Raw genomic sequence first — 16,358 nt, forward strand, 5'->3', positions numbered from 1 at the left:
AAGCCCGCTGAATTTCTTGCGCCCGTACTTCTCAGATCTGAGGCACACAAAATTTTCGTACACAATTAAATTTGTATACAAAACCTGTCTAAACTTTATTCATACCTTGTCCTTGGCACTGGAGACCAGAACAGTTGCCTGTTCCCTCGCGCGTATTCTGGCTTCGACCAGAGCTTTGCTTGTTAATTCCTTTATCGCTCTCGACGTTACTCTGTCTATTACAAGCTCTAGGACGCGTCTGGTCGAAGATGGTTGCGATTTTAGTAGCTCTTCTTCTAATCTTGCCTAAAAATATATTTTTTTAGTATATATTGTTTATTTTTTATTCGTTTTATAGATTCAATATTTGATTATCGTCAGCCCTGTCTCACTCCCGTGTAAGTATCGAAATCGTAAGTACGTGCGGCGGCCTCTACAGAGTAGGCCAGGCAGTAGGGACTCACGCGCTCTTTGTTGTCAACTATTTCACAGTTCCGAACGATATTTTAAAAATGAAGACACATAAATAAAGCAATGCATATTAAAGTTCATTCCGATCGAAATTTAATATTTTTAAGCTTCCTAAAGATGCCGGAACAATCTAATTTAAAGTGATTATTATTATAATTAAATTACCATTCATTATATTAAGTAGGTTTGACTATGTCGAGGTCTTCCAACGCATACATTACTATCTGCAAATAATGGAGGTTTGACAACGAAAGAATATTGATTTTATAGCACGATTACATACCTATTTATATTATAGAAAAACCTGAGATATTTTTATAACATGACCTTAAACTAAGAAGGTACACTTAAAAGTGTACCCTAAAGGAAAAGAAGACAACCCTAATTTTGTCAGAAGAGGTAAAAGTTCGCAACAGAAAGAGAGGCCTCTTCTAGGTGAATAAAAATATAGTTTAGTAGCGCTGTGTAGTCCCTATTTCTTTAATTGATTTTGCGGAGTGAGACTTCCGTACTTGTACTATTATATATTCTTTGTTACCGCATAGAATTGTTGCACGTTATGACAATGATAAACATAGCGACACATTACAATAATATGAGAATTGATGGTGATGTAATGGAAATTTCGAGGACTAAATGTGTATTTGCCATATCTGATAGACTGTGAGTGATAAAATAGTTTGACATTTAATTATTTAACAAGTTCACTCACCTGTAACTCCCTCTCTTTATTCCGTATACGATCCTCAGAGTTCAAACTCAAACTGACAGGCGTTATATGTCTAAAACTACCCGCAAGTTTCTCTTTCGAAACTTTAGAGGCGAGCATTACATTGATATCCTTTAGGAACGGGCACAGCTCAATAAGAATCGATTCATCGATGAGTTCGCAGCAATCGATAAATTCGCCGTCAACTCGATGCTCGATAATCGATTTCTCGCATATCATTTCACGCGGCGAGTGGGGTAGATCGAAAAACCAACCGAGGGTAGTCTTCAAATACACAATCGTGTTCTTTTTGAAATATTCGTCTGTCAGTTTCAACTTATCTGTGTATATTTGTTGTAGCATTTTAAGTAGTTTCTGGTAGTAATTTAGCCGTAGTGTAGTATAGTCTAGCATTGATAAATAGTGTACTATCCAAGGTATTGTTATACAGAGTCGGCCATTTTCTTTGGCTGTCGTCAAAATACCTATAAGATCGATTGACGGTCGACTCTGAAAGAAAAAATATATGCATTATTTTACTGTGTGCTTTTAATGATAATTTTTTGCTGGCGTTTTGCAGGGCAAGCGTAAATCCTTAAACTTACGCTTAGTTATAAGTTAAAATTGAATTTTTTAAATGTCAAAAGCAGAAAAATATTGTGTTCTTAAATAATTTTTGAACTATGACTAATATTTCATATACTTATTTTTTTGCATGTTCAACCTATGTAACCCTTCTGTTCATTACAGTTTCCTTCAAACTAAAGGGAGAAATTCTACGAACAATAGATGTCACAAAACGTAATTTCTATGGAGGGTGTCCAGCTTATGTTGTAAATAACAGTTCAAAAAGCTTCCACAATGGCGCTGGTGTAGGCACAGGGTATGGTAGGAAGTATGAATTGAACTATGCCGAGTTAAAAAAATAATATTACTGTCGACTAAAGTAGTTATTATTAAAAATAACCTTAAGGAATTAAAATTAATTATAGGGAAACGAGCACCTAGAGGGATAAGTATTATTTTATATTTGGCGCTTCAATTCAAATTATTCGCATTCAAAGTTATTGGTCTCCGCCAGATAATGGTAATTTGTCTGATGCAGTGCAAGATGCGTGGACGATGTTATGCAACAAGTGTCTCACACTTATTCCATCCGGTGGCAGGAGACATTTGGATTGGAAAATCCTCTCATTTTTCACTGTATTTCTTTTTCCTCTAAATATTTTTTTTAGAGCCTTGTTTAAAAGGCATAAATGGCATTTATTTTCTCAAAATTGATTCCTTTAGAATTCTTTTTGATGTCATTTCTAATATATTAGCTACTACTACCGCTTCGGAAACAAATGGCGCTCTGGGAGAGATGAAGCTGCGCAAGAAACTCTCCCAGCATTCTTTTTTTGCGCTCTTTTTAATAAAATATACAATATTGTACTGTCAGTATAGCAATTTTAATAGCAATAGCAATTGCTATAAAATAAACATAATCTAGTCCCAGGCTGTCCGATCAATCAGGTATTCAGCTGTGAAGTAGCAGGATTTACGACAGAGCCATTTTTTAATAAAACATTTAAATTTATTTATTGTTAATGCCTGAACAGGCTGGGACTTTTTTATTTATTTTTGTTTGATAAATTCTGTCTTTGTGGGGAATTAAAAACAAATACTATTTCAGATGAAGGTACACTTAGGGGAGTGCTGTTCTTGGGTTGGTAATCTTCCAAGGATGATAATCTTGCTTTGTTCTTGGTCAGGCCAACAACCCCCCCCCCCTTCCCCTGAAAGGGTGACCTAATTTATGGTTGGCCCCTTATGATAGTTTAATTGGGACACTTTTGTACTTACATAATTCCTCATAGCTATATTATTCTCCAAGACCTTCTCTTTGGGCTCGCTGTAGATACCCTCCATGCTGTTCAGTTTGGACATTGCTCCTGATTTCATCACAGTGTCCATGGGCACCTGCACGTAGGGCAACGAAGTCAAGTAGCCCAGGAACTTAGCCAGGAGTGCCAGCTTCTTGGACAGATGCAAGAACTCTCCAGACATTTCCGCACTGTTTGCTGTAAAGCATTATTGATAGTTAGTTGTCACGGTGAAAGACCAATTAATTTACTGTGGAAGCTGTTAACATATGGAATTCCCATTGAAATCAGAAAGGCTGAAACTCTCAAATAATTCAAATTCTCTCCGTATTTATTATCTATTACTGTGACAAATTAATTAGTTATTTTCTTGTTATTATTTACTGTATGTTAATGTTTAAATTATATGTATGTAAAACTATTTCAGTTTTGCCAGCATAGGTTGACTGGAAGAAATCGCTTTTAGACGATAAGGCCGCCTATTGCTTGTAATGTATTTGTGATATATATTATATTAAATTAATTTGTGGTGTGCACAAACAACAAACTGACTCAGTGCAATTTGTAAAATGCATTTATTTTCTCAATATTACAATAATGTTTGACATCATTTTAGATTTGGTATTAGTGCAAATATTAATTAATTTTTCTATATTTTTTATTAACTCCTTATCACAAATGTTACTAGTGTTATACCTAGCACAGTTTGTCCCCTCAGATCTATTTTTTATATGGAATTTATGAGGTTAGAAAGTTATTTATAAAGGGAGAAAGCTATATTCGGCTTACATATATTTATCACCTCATAAATCTTTGCTAGTGCATTATTTAATATGGGTCCAACACCTTGGCCAATTTTGTCTGAAACTAATATAAACTTACTTGATAAATTTATAGATACATAATATGATAAAATTGTTGCAAAGTAAATGATGTACATTGAATATTTATTTAACTTACTTACTTAAGTACTAGTTGCTACGTGTTCTACTAACAATACCGATTTATACAAATGATTTGAGTTTTCTTTAGTGTAAATTCCGCCTAAATCTGGCACGAGACGAGAGATATTTTGGCGAGACAACACGTCCTGAGGATGCCTCATGTAGAGGCGAAACACGTGTCGAATTGTTTAAAGACAAATATTGGCGGAATTTACACTTAAGAAAACTCAAATCATTTGTATAATTATGGATTTCCGCAAAGTAACGCCTACTTCAATAAACTAACAATACCGAACCCAAAAAGTATTTTATATATTTTCTCTTTTTATCTGCATGTATGTATGCAAAAGAAAAATCTACCGAATGGATTTAATTCTAATTATACATGAATATTAACAAACGGTTGGGACAACATATCGGCTATACAGGCTGTCCCAAAGTTATGGGACGTGAAGGTAAAGTACCTTAAATATCGTAGATAGGGTATTTTACTGACAGAAGACTTTATGTTATTTTTAAAAGTTAGTAATTCTGCATTCAAAGATTTTCTAAAAATTATTTGCCTCGTCCCCCCTACTTCTCCCACCCCTACTTTTATGATGCCAATCGACAGAATGGCCAAAAACTAATAACTCTTCTTAAGTAACATAGTATTTTAAAAGAAAGGAACAACGTAAAATGTTTGAGTGAAATGTCAAGAGAGTTATTTATTGCCGACGACGATGTTCGAAAAGTAGAGATATTATCATTCCATAGATAGCATTGATTATTCGTAAATAAGTACCCACTTCATAATCAAAATACTTTATAGCATAGTTTTTTTTTAGTTTAAAAGCAATAAGAGAATGTGGGCGAGTTACAAACAGAATTGAGCCATATCATATCGAGTATTCACTATAAAATGATAAGAAAATCAAAAGGCAGCGGACTCATTAAAAGATTGGCGATTTGTGTAAGACAGGAGGGATCACATTTTGAGCATTTAATTAGTTAATTTACAAAAAAATACCCACTTAATTGACTTCTTTCTCATATCTACATATCATAAAAGTAGGGGTGTTTTTTTACATTTAAGTCGGTTCGATTCCCAGCCGAGGCAAGTAATTTTTAGAAAATATTTGAATGCAGAATTACTAACTTTTAAAAATAACATAAAGTCTTCTTTTAGTAAAATACCCTATCTACGATATTTAAGGTACTTTCCCTTCATGTCCCATAACTTTGGGACATCCTGTATAGCCGATATGTTGTCCCAACCGTTTGTCAATATTCATGTATAATTAGAATTAAATGCATTCTGTAGATTTTTCGTTTTGCATACATACATGCAGATAAAAAGAGAAAATATATAAAATCTACGATATTTAAGGTACTTTCCCTTCATGTCTAATAACTTTGGGACACCCTGTATATTATAGGATTAAAAAAACAGCGCTCCGTGGAAACATGAGTCTCACATCAGGTGAAGCTGAGCCATCTGTTTTTGCCTATGGTTTCATCGCTTAGCCTAATTATGCATCTTATTATTAAACTAGCTGACCCGGCAAACGTTGTTTTGCCATATAAAGTATAATTCACGCGATAGTTTTATAAGTAATAAAATATTGCCTATATTATAGCCTGTACATCATTTTGTTCTATTGTCAATAGTTTTTGCAGCGCACGCAAAAATAGGTTTTTGATTTTACACCTTGTGTTACAAAATAGCAATTTTATTACGGATCCCTAATTTTGAAAAAAAAAACATAGCCTATAGCCTTCCTCGATAAATGGACTACCCAACACTGAAAGAATCATTCAAATCGGACCAGTAGTACCAGAAATTAGCGCGTTCAAACAAACAAACACTGCAGCTTTATAATATTAGTATAGATTGTTCTAATATTAAAAATTTTAATCGCATCATCTGTTGGCGCCATCTATGTCGTGGAGGTGTGACTGTTTAGTGTGTGTAATTTTAACTTTAGCCCCCTTATTCATAATAGTCTGCTAACTTAGCATTGCTAATTCTCACTCTGTCTTCTTCTATTGACCCAAGTCAGAATGAGAAAAAACACTCCTTAGGGGCTGTTTTAAGTTAGCGGACCATTATGAATAAGGGGGTTAATAATTACATTCTTTTATTTTGTTATAATTTGAAAATGCCTCTGAAATTAGTATAACTAATGTACCTATTTGAATTATTTCAAAATATTCAGTAATTCTATAAATACTTTTGGTTTATTATTTTTATTAATATTTTAAGTGTTTATCCTCAACATACAATTAAATAAACATACTTATTAAGAAAAGTATGTAACATATTTTTTTTTTTAGTGGGAAGGTAAGTATTTTTTATGGCAATAAGGGACAAGACGAGCAGGACGTTCAGCTGTTGGTTATTGATACGCCCTGCCCAATACAATGCAGTGCCGCTCAGGATTATTGAAAAACCCAACAATTCTGAGCGGCACTACAACTGCTAAGTTGTCTAGTCTCATTTGCCCAGTAATTTCACTAGTAACAACGCCCTTCAGACCGAAACACAGTAATGCTTACACAGTACTGCTTCACGGCATAAATAGGCGCCGTTGTGGTACCCATAATCCAGCCGGCATTCGGTACAAAGGTGCCTCCCACTGGTGACAGGTAGTGTGTGTATCACCTTTCATATTCACCACACTCATCTGTCCAATTAGAAAGAAAAAAGAGAATAGTCATTCGGGTTGGCTCTCAAAAGAAATGGTTCTATATGTATCTGTTGTTATACTTACATGTCTCGTTACCAATATGAGTATTGTTAAGCGCGATAATTTCAGTAGCTAACGTGTCCCGCAGATGTACTCGAAATGATTCACTTTCGGCAAACATAATGAATTCTCTGAAATTGATAGATTTTTATTTATTTACTAGCAGACCCGACAGGCGTTGTTCTGTATATAATAAATAAAATAATATTTTATATGGATTTGTCAATAATATATTATCATAACATCAAAAATTACTTCGTAAAATATGCACCCTGCTGTCGTAATGAAATTGTTTCACAGCAGAACTGTCAAACCGTGCGTCAATTAATTCTCTCATAGAAATTATCTATGGACACATCAAAGGAAAAACAAATTTGTTGTTTTTATTTAATTTAGCAGCATTTTCCTATTTATTCACCTTTTTAACCTTCTCTGGACTTCCTCAAATAATTCAAGACCAAAATTAGCCAAATCGGTTCAGCCGTTCTCGAGTTTTAGCGAGACTTACGAACAGCAATTCATTTTTATATATATAGATTTATAGATTTATTTCCTTACATCTATACATTTAGATATTTACTTATAAATCGTATTTGTTAGTATGTGTTAGTATTTCACTATTTTAAATAAAAATACCAATTTTGTAAGTATAATTAGTTATTAATTTCGACATAAGGAACGCCTTTAGCGGTAAAAGCCTCCTCCATTGATTTCCACTTGCTCCTGTCTCTTGCATTTCTTGTCCACATCTTTCCTGCTGTTTCTACTATGTCATCGCTCCATCTCTTATTAGGAATGATAGATATTTAATCATAATTTTTCAATGCATTTGTTACAATTTGTACTTTTAGAGGATAAAATTACTATTCGAAAATTAAATTTTTCGCATTGGCATCCAGCCTAGCGAAACTCTTAAGTAAAAGCGAGAGTATGAAACGTGCAGTAATTGATAGATTGACAAATGACGTCTATACATAATCTTGTAAAAAAACGGAGATAGCCGAAATCTACTTCGTTTTAAGGCGCGGACTGACTAGGATTGTAAACGCTACAACCACCCATACAATATTTGTGTTGATCATGTGGCTAAGCTGCAAATAGGCATTTATTTTACAGATTATCTTTTGTTTATTCAAAATTTACATATTAAATTGAAAAATTGTTCCATTTAAGTTTTAGAAAAGTACTTATTCTATTGAATTCTTAAAAAAAAAGAATGTTGTTATAGCTCAAAAGTCTGAGATTTTTGACTCCAAAGTTTATTTTTGGGAACGAACTTCCAAATTTGTAATTTGATATTACAATATATATATTTTTATTCTATTCGGTTCAAATTTTTCTTTAAGTCCTTCTTTGTGGACTGTATTTTTTTCGTCGGAATATTTTCATTGCGTTATGTTGTAATCGACTCTCTAAGAAACCAATTTTTGTGGATATTGAGGTCTGACCGCGCCTTAAGCAATTGTAAAAACTTAGCCGGATTGTACTTCGTCGCCAATCGCCACGCTGTACTTACTACTATTTTAAACTTATGTCAAGTCACTGCACGTTTCATACTAAACTAAATTTCAATTTTTACTTAGACAGTCCCATCTTTTATTACATAGTATTTACATCCTCTTTGGCTTAAATTATGATGTCCTTAGCAGCCTATATAGCTTCCCAACAGTGAAAAAATTTTTCATATCAGTTCAGTACTTTCGGAGACTATTCAATGCAAACAAACAAATCTTTACAATCTGTTATGTTTTTTAAAGTGATAACCCTCACTTCTAGGATTAATACACAAATAAAACTTGAAAAAAAAAAAATTATGAGCGATGCGGGATTCGAACCCACGACCTCCGGCGTTCCGTGCCGGTGCTCTAACCAACTGAGCTAACCGTTCGAGTACCGCCTCGTTATAAAAATCTCGTTATATATAAAAAAAATATTTCCTCTTTATAATATTAGTATAGATAATTATACTAACTTGAAGAACAGCTCCTTGTTAGTAAAGTTTGGCAGCCTGTGTGATTCCGGTTCAGGACGACAGGTTAACCTTCTTTGTAACTTGCTAAGTTTCGTCTCCTATAAATGATTTACTTAAATCAGAGTTCGATAAACTTACCAAGGTTTATTTACATCGATATAATATGATGAAAACCCTAAAATTATAAATAATACAGATAGAAATCGGCGGGAACTCGGGACGTTATTATTAGAATTTTCTTCCTCTTTGGGATGGTTTTTCAAAATTCCTTAAATATTTTTGAGTTATTAACGAAAAACTAAATGCTATACATATTTCTTGTTAATTTTTTAATAACAATTGCAATTTTTCATGTGCTAATACAAACTTTCTATACATTATTGACATGACAGTACAGTACAATATTGCACATTTTATTAAAAAGAGCGCAGAAAAAAAAATGCTGGGAGAGTTTCTTGCGCCGCTTCTTTCTCTCTCTAAGAGCGCCATTTGTTTCCGAAAGCGGTAGTAGTATCTAGTATATTAGAAATTACATCAAAAACATTACATCATCGCTTTTTTGTGCGGTGTTTCCGGGACGATACGACATGGGTACCTTCAAAAAAAGCGCGTACACCTTCCTTAAAGGCCGGCAACGCTCCTGTGATTCCTCTGGTGTTGCAAGAGATTGTGGGCGGCGGTGATCACTTAACAACAGGTGACCCGTACGCTCGTTTGTCCTCCTATTCCATAAAAAAAAATCTAAAGGAATCAATTTTGAGAAAATAAATGCCTTTTACGCCTTTTTATTGCACACGTCATTACGAGTCGAATGAGCCATCGCTCTTAGTTTTAGGAGCTTTATCAAGATTAAATACGTTTTTGAACTTGTGGACTATTATAATGCAGGTTACACAAAATTGTTAATCTCTTTGATATACAGATATCGCACGAGTTGAAAGCAGTCGGGGCCTGTGGTAATGCGCGGTAGCATATCCCCCCGCTAACGCGAGGGGCACCCCTTGCCTCGCGCGCCTGCAGTGTAGTCATAGATAATGCACTATATACTATGTGTGATGTGCAACTAATGTTTTTATTTTGTAAAAACAGTGTACCCAGGCCAAGAGATGGCGCTGCGTTATTTTTACGCTCTTAGCGTACCGTCGCTAGATGGCGCTAATTATGTTTATAGTTTTAACTATTGTTTTAGATCGTATTGATTGCATATTGATGTTTGTTTTGTGTGGGTGGAAATTATTATTCGTCTAATAAGTTCAGCAGCCACCGCCAAATAAGGAGATGCATTCAATGATTACAAGTTACAACACGATAGTCAAGTCTTGTTTTAATAAGTAAGTTAAGTGAGTTTTTTGCTATCACTAGCTCCATCTATCCATCTAATGATCTAACATGTATGTTAAATTATTGCCATCGTGGTGAAGTTGCAGCATACCTAAAAGAATAGGTGGCAGCACTTTCAATGCAAATTTTTTTCATGTGCCAATATATATATGTCCTTAACAATTATCGTACGCTTACCGTGGAGTTGATACTGAAGTTGCCATTCCGTGTTTTATTTTTATTTTAATAATGACTGATCCGTGTCCATCAAGTTCATTCCAAAAAAAAAACAAGCTTTTAATCATCGCCAAGCACGACTAATGACCAAAGATATAATAATATTGACACACTTTTTACACAAATTATCTTGCCCCAAGTTAAGCATATATAGCCTGTGTTATGGGTTACAAGACAATGATATATTTAATACAATATACTTACTTAAACATACATAAATACATATAAACATACATAAATACATTTACACATCCATAACTCGGAAACAAACATCCATATTCATCATATAAATGCTTGCACCTACCGGGATTCGAACCCGGGACCTCTAGCTTAGTAGGTAGGATCGCTAACCACTCGGCTATACAGGTCTTCAGATAAAGATATTTTATACATATACTTAAAAAAAATGTAAGCAAAAATCTAATGCATAAACATAGTTACAATAATTACACGAGTTTTAATCTTAATTAACGCTGTTATAAAGTTACCACACAAGACATTAAAAGTGTTTTAAACAAAAGTACTAAATCACTACTTTGTCGCTGCTGTATTTACATCACCCATGAAGCGACATATTTCAGGTGGCTGTAAAACATCTAGTACCTTCATAATTAAATTTTTATGGGTTCCCATCATATGATTTACGATGCTGTAGGTAGATAATACCGCTATATCGTTTCGTCAAATATTAACTGTCTAAATAAACAATTCCCTCACTTCTGGGATTAAATATAAAAAGTTCAATTTGTACCAATATTTATGAACGATGCGGGACTCGAACCCGCGCCTTTCGGGTACCGTCCGAACGCTCTTCCACTGAGCGAACCGTCCGAGTGACGCATCAATCGTAAACCCTGGTACGTCTCGTTCAACTCTCAGGTTGTGGCTCCATCTACAGGATCTACTTAACAGTTGATAACCTGCTCATTCCCCAATAAGTGCATAATAGGAAATTGACTTGAGATGTCGCTATTTCAAATCTTAACTTAATAACTTTAACAGATAACTAAGAGTTGAGTAATACCTGTCTGTCTGGTGGTAGCGAATCGATCAGCAAATGTACGAAAAGTGCAGCGAGGTGAGCGTGATTCGCCGCGCAGGGTCCTGTTGATAGTAGGGCCTTGATACGGCTGCGAAAACTAGACTTTATACTTGCACTGTCTTGGTACCATCTGCAACAGGTCAGTTTCAACTATCAAAATTAAATTATGAAAGTAAGTTATCTACAGTGTTTTTACCATAAGAAATACGAATTCAATACCAATTTATTATTCAAATTCAAATATTTTTATTCAAAATAGGATGTGACATCACTTATTGAAAGTCAAAAACTACCACCCATTCCAAAATGAATGCCTCAGGCCTGAGAAGAATGGGCGCAACAAACTCTGGCAATGACAGTTTCTGGCAAATTCACTTATGTGCCTATGAACATACATTACATTATCAAGAATATATTGAGAAGCAACAGTCAAGATATTAATTTCTTTAAAATGTATGTCACGTGACTGAAAACGCCGACCACCATTTTGTGACGTCACTGTAGCAGAAACAATTTGTTCTTAGCTATACACCAACGATGCGGACTATGCAATGTCAATAAAAATTTTAGAAAAAAAAAATAAGGATTGGACATTTTAGATTAATTCTTCTATCTTAAGAAAATATTCTCAACTAACATGAAAAACATATACGGACTTACAAATAAAATTGGCATTAAGTTATACCTGAGCATAAACCAAAATAAATGTTTTCAAATAGAAATTTTGCCTATGATTGATTTATTTGAACGTTTAACGTTTCCCGCGTTAAATTTCAAGGCTGTTTGACATTCGAAATACTTCAGAATTGTCATTGTATTGACAGTGTTCTCAGCGATTTAGTCAACATTTAGCATATTCTTGTTTTATTCGGAAGTATATCTCTATGGTAAGTTTATTTGTAGGGCCGCTAATATGTAATAAAATAAAATGAATAGGTACATTATAAGGCGTGAACAAAAAACATACCGTAATATCTCATAAAACATATCCCTCTGTTTTTTGAAATTCTGAAAACTGAGTAGCGATGGAAAATTGTCAGCATTATCCGTTTCCATGTTAAAACATACAATGCCGTTGGAGAATCTACTATCTTGTGATGACTTTTTATCATTTTTCCTATCAGCTTCACGCTTCAATCCATAGGAGTTCAGCAAGAATTTTGCTAAATCAGGGAAGAAATTCCTAACTTTCTTATTCTCACCTAATGACTTCAAAGAGTTTTTATCTAAAATAACATCTAAAATTGTTCGTAAATACCAAAAAGATTTCACAGCGAAGTATGTACAGTTATGTATGGTCTTCAAAAGGTTACTTTCACTTTGACAATCATTTTTTGAATAATCTTCTTGCGTTTGTTTTGACAAAAGTATTGTGATAAGAAAATAAATTTCGGTATTGATACTTAAAATTAAATTGTTTTTCAGTAAAATATCATAGATTTCTATTAAAGAGTCAAGTTTTTCTTTGAAAACAACTTTGTTGGGTTCTGCGTCTATGTATATTGGTAATTCAAAGGAATGTCGTTGTAAAAGGTTGGTTATTTGGGGTGAAGCACATAGTTTTTGAGATGTATTTGTGTTCAATATGTTAAATTTCTCCATCAATCTATGGCGTTCATGCCTCAATATATTTCTCTCTGCTTCATAATTATTTGAAGGCTCCTTTGAAACTTTTGGAGTAAATGCAAGGTTTTCTTCCAAGCCCAAAGATGGCTGTTGTAAGTCTGTAGTAAAGTTATTAAGTGACTGACTTTTCTGACCAACAATTTTATTAATATTAGTAGGATTAATTCTTCGTCTATCAGATTTCAATGAACTGGCCTTTCTAGCTCCTATTTCAGGAAAGATCTCCGAATTACTTAGATCTAAATCAACTTTTTCTTCTCCTTCATTTGATGTGTTCTTTGTACGTTTCTTTTTCACACTCTTTGGCTGATTGACTATAAAATCACCGAGACTAAAACTCTTCTCTTGTGACTTTGAATGGCGATTTAATCTAGGAGTGTCACAACGATCATGGCTACTAATATGTGTTGGAGTTAAAGGGCTTGTAGCAAAGTTAGCATCTCTGTAGCCATTCTTCAATGGTGTGCTTGATATAATTAGCCTCTCAACACCTGTACTAATTCTGGAGTCATCAGAAGATACTGAATTGTCTTTATTCTCATCTGTAAACAGCTTAGTTTTGACTCTTCTGCCTGGCTTTTTTTTATCTTTGTTTGGTGACTCTTGGGTTCTATGAGCCGATTTGACTGTTAGAATGTCATTCGAGCGGTCATTTTCATAAGTAGGGTCACTGATGGAACGGGTGTGTTTACGTTGATTCAACTTGTCTGGAGTGCTTTGAGATAGTTGTGAGGCATTACTGTTTGTAGCTAAAATGCTAGAAAGGAAATCCAAACATTAATTAATAATGGAAACTGTCTTAGTATAATTGTCTTACTGTGGAGTATCATGAGACAGCTTTTATGATGTTCTGATGTATATGAAGGGTTGTAACACTGTGTGACATTAAGGCCTTAAGTGTAACTCTGAATGGAAATTAAGCAATAAATTTAACTAAAGTATTGTGAAAAGTGCTAATTATTCGTAATATTCATAATAGCAATACATTTTATGATAATATAATGAGTTTATACTCTAATCAGATTACTAAAGAAAAAAAATTGGGAACTTGTTCCTCTCCAATTGCAAATTGAAGTAAGAAAGAAAAAGCCCCATATTCAAAGAAATAATTTCGTATATCAGACTTTTTTAAAGCTGTACATTGTATCTTCTAATACTTTAAATAAGCCCATAGCTGTAATAGTCTGCCTAATAAAGGGTAGAGCAATGGGTTGATATCGAATTCCTCCTATGAACCAATATTATTGTCACTGTATCTTCATCAATATATGATGGAGGTGGTCACTTACCACAGCTGATGGTTTGTTTTTCCGATTCAATGGAAAAACTTTAAATTTTATATGGTTATATATTTAATTTCAAATGACCAACGAAATCAACAAAACAGTAGCATGTGGGTGGAGAAAGTATTGGGCCCTCTTGGAGATTTTAAAGAGCAAAGACCTAAGAGTAAATATCAAAACAAAGACTTACAACATGTACATCCTACCATGCATAACTTATAGTTGCAAAACCTGGGCTCCCACCCAACAAAACAGACAGAAACTTGCGAGCAATGGAAAGGAGTATGTTGAGAATACAAACTGAGGACATAACACAGTCATCCGACAAGAAACTAAAGTCATTGACATCCTAACTCAAAATGATCAGCAAAAGTGAAGATGGACATTGGACAGGTCATTTTCTGCGCTGCAACCTGCAAAAATGCTCCAAGCAGGTTACTCTCTGATACCCAAGAGAAGGCAAATGGCTCAGATGACAGCCCTCAAAGTAATAGGAGGACGAAATATACCAGACACAAGGCCCATATTGGACCAGGGTTTTATATTTGATTGACAGCATATTCATAATTGGCTATATATTGATATATTTTCATTATCACTGTTACTTATTAGAGTGGTACTTGAGAAATACCCATATAACAGTTCCTGGAAACTCTGATTATGGCACTTGCCCAGTGTTCTGTCAATGTGTATTATTTTTATTTAAATTGCTCATAATTAGGATGATTTGAGTGAATGTATCAAAAAGCTATTAAAACAAGCTTTAAGACCATGCAAATTAAACCAACTTATAAACAAAACAAAGTTCAGAACTTGGTGAGGGAGTAGGGTGCGGTACGGCACACTTGGTTTTGGTCTATCTGCAAAATCTAGTGCCCTAGGACACTGCCGATTTGGGAAGGTTAAGTAAACTTTAAACAAATGTTAAGATGTTATTTTATATGTTCAAATTCAAAAATTTATTATTTTATTCAAAGAATTTAATCACTTTTTGCACAACAAAATCTACCACCCATTAAAAATATATCTGCTTTAGGCCTCAGAAGAACAAGTGCAAGAAACTCAGTGGGCTTCTATTTTTTATAAAGATGTTCATTAAAATAAATTTATCAATAAATTAGCTTCAGGTGGTGGCTCTATTTGAAAGGAGTTGTATCATTAAGAAACATTTTGTAACATAGCTTTTGAATATCATAATACAACATGTATTTGTACACTTTCTGGGATCATGTTATCAAAGCTGACTTACCAACTCGACTTAACCAAATAGTAAATATAACAAATTTATGTTTCTTCCTACTGTGATTGTGATAACCTTAGTTTCAGTTCAAGAATATATTCAGAAGCAACTAAATATGTAATTAATAAAAATACATTCATAATTCGAAAGAGAGGATGTGATATTGAAAATATTCTTGTAAGACTTATAAAATATATGTAGCAATATAAAATGTCTCAACGAAAGCATTAAATTAAAAAACATAAAACTCACTTATCAGTTTGACTCCTTAAATAGGATAAAAAATAAGACACAAATTCATTTCTATCACAACAATATAATACACAGTCATCCGGTGCACCCTGAAAAAAAAACATTTAATTTTTTCATTGAACCACTTTAATTTAAAAACATTACAAAGTCGATATAAATATTAGGTTATATACCTCAATAGAGTCATAATTAAGCCATTTTATCATCAGATCACAGCTTAACTTTCCAGACAAAACATTATTTAATATTGTTTCCGACATTTCACCACTGGTTTGTTTATTTTAATCGATTTACGATTAAAATTTAACAATCAACGTAAAAGCCTTGCACAGCCCATTAGCATAACGATAGCGAACATGTCAAATATCAAGTGTCAACTGTCATAACAATGATTTTATTATTATTGTAAGGAGCGAAAAAGCAGATACTCGGAGTAATAAGCCTGGCGAACGCGCTGAACATTTTCTAAGTAGTGGCTAAACGTAGTGTTTAAATTCTCTCCAACTAAAACTGCAGTTGTATGACAAAAAAAAATTGTTTTTGAATTCGAATTATAAGGTCGGCAACTTTTTAAAATTTTCGATTTTAAATCTCTTAAAATATCCTAATGGTGCAATTCTGCATTTTATTCTTAAGCTTTTAATTTTTAAGACGTTTTTTGACGTCTTTTCTTGTGGAGTATAGGAGTG

General features: G+C 33.8%; 1 protein-coding gene and 1 non-coding gene across 6 annotated transcripts in view; both read right to left on the reverse strand.

The window, feature by feature from the left end:
- The window catches only part of LOC126974697 (codanin-1), a 28,355-nt gene extending 12,345 nt beyond the window's left edge, over positions 1-16,010 (reverse strand). For all 5 annotated transcript variants that reach the window (XR_007731563.1, XR_007731561.1, XR_007731562.1 and 2 more), the window contains exons 1-9: positions 15,843-16,010; positions 15,670-15,758; positions 12,236-13,651; positions 11,251-11,398; positions 8,670-8,767; positions 6,722-6,828; positions 3,005-3,222; positions 1,163-1,669; positions 106-285 (exon numbers count right to left, since the gene is read on the reverse strand). Coding sequence is in view for 1 of the 5 variants with exons in the window: in XM_050822270.1 (XP_050678227.1) it covers positions 106-285; positions 1,163-1,669; positions 3,005-3,222; positions 6,722-6,828; positions 8,670-8,767; positions 11,251-11,398; positions 12,236-13,651; positions 15,670-15,758; positions 15,843-15,929 (2,850 nt within the window). In the remaining 4 variants the exon portion in view is untranslated. The remainder of the gene's footprint in view (positions 1-105; positions 286-1,162; positions 1,670-3,004; positions 3,223-6,721; positions 6,829-8,669; positions 8,768-11,250; positions 11,399-12,235; positions 13,652-15,669; positions 15,759-15,842) is intronic.
- On the reverse strand, positions 10,987-11,057 carry Trnat-ggu (transfer RNA threonine (anticodon GGU)). The gene has a single exon. It is a non-coding gene; the product is annotated as a tRNA-Thr (tRNA).
- Positions 16,011-16,358: the final 348 nt, after the last annotated feature.

This window comes from Leptidea sinapis, chromosome 33 (genome assembly GCF_905404315.1).
Source record: "Leptidea sinapis chromosome 33, ilLepSina1.1, whole genome shotgun sequence".
NCBI classification, from domain to species: domain Eukaryota; kingdom Metazoa; phylum Arthropoda; class Insecta; order Lepidoptera; family Pieridae; genus Leptidea; species Leptidea sinapis.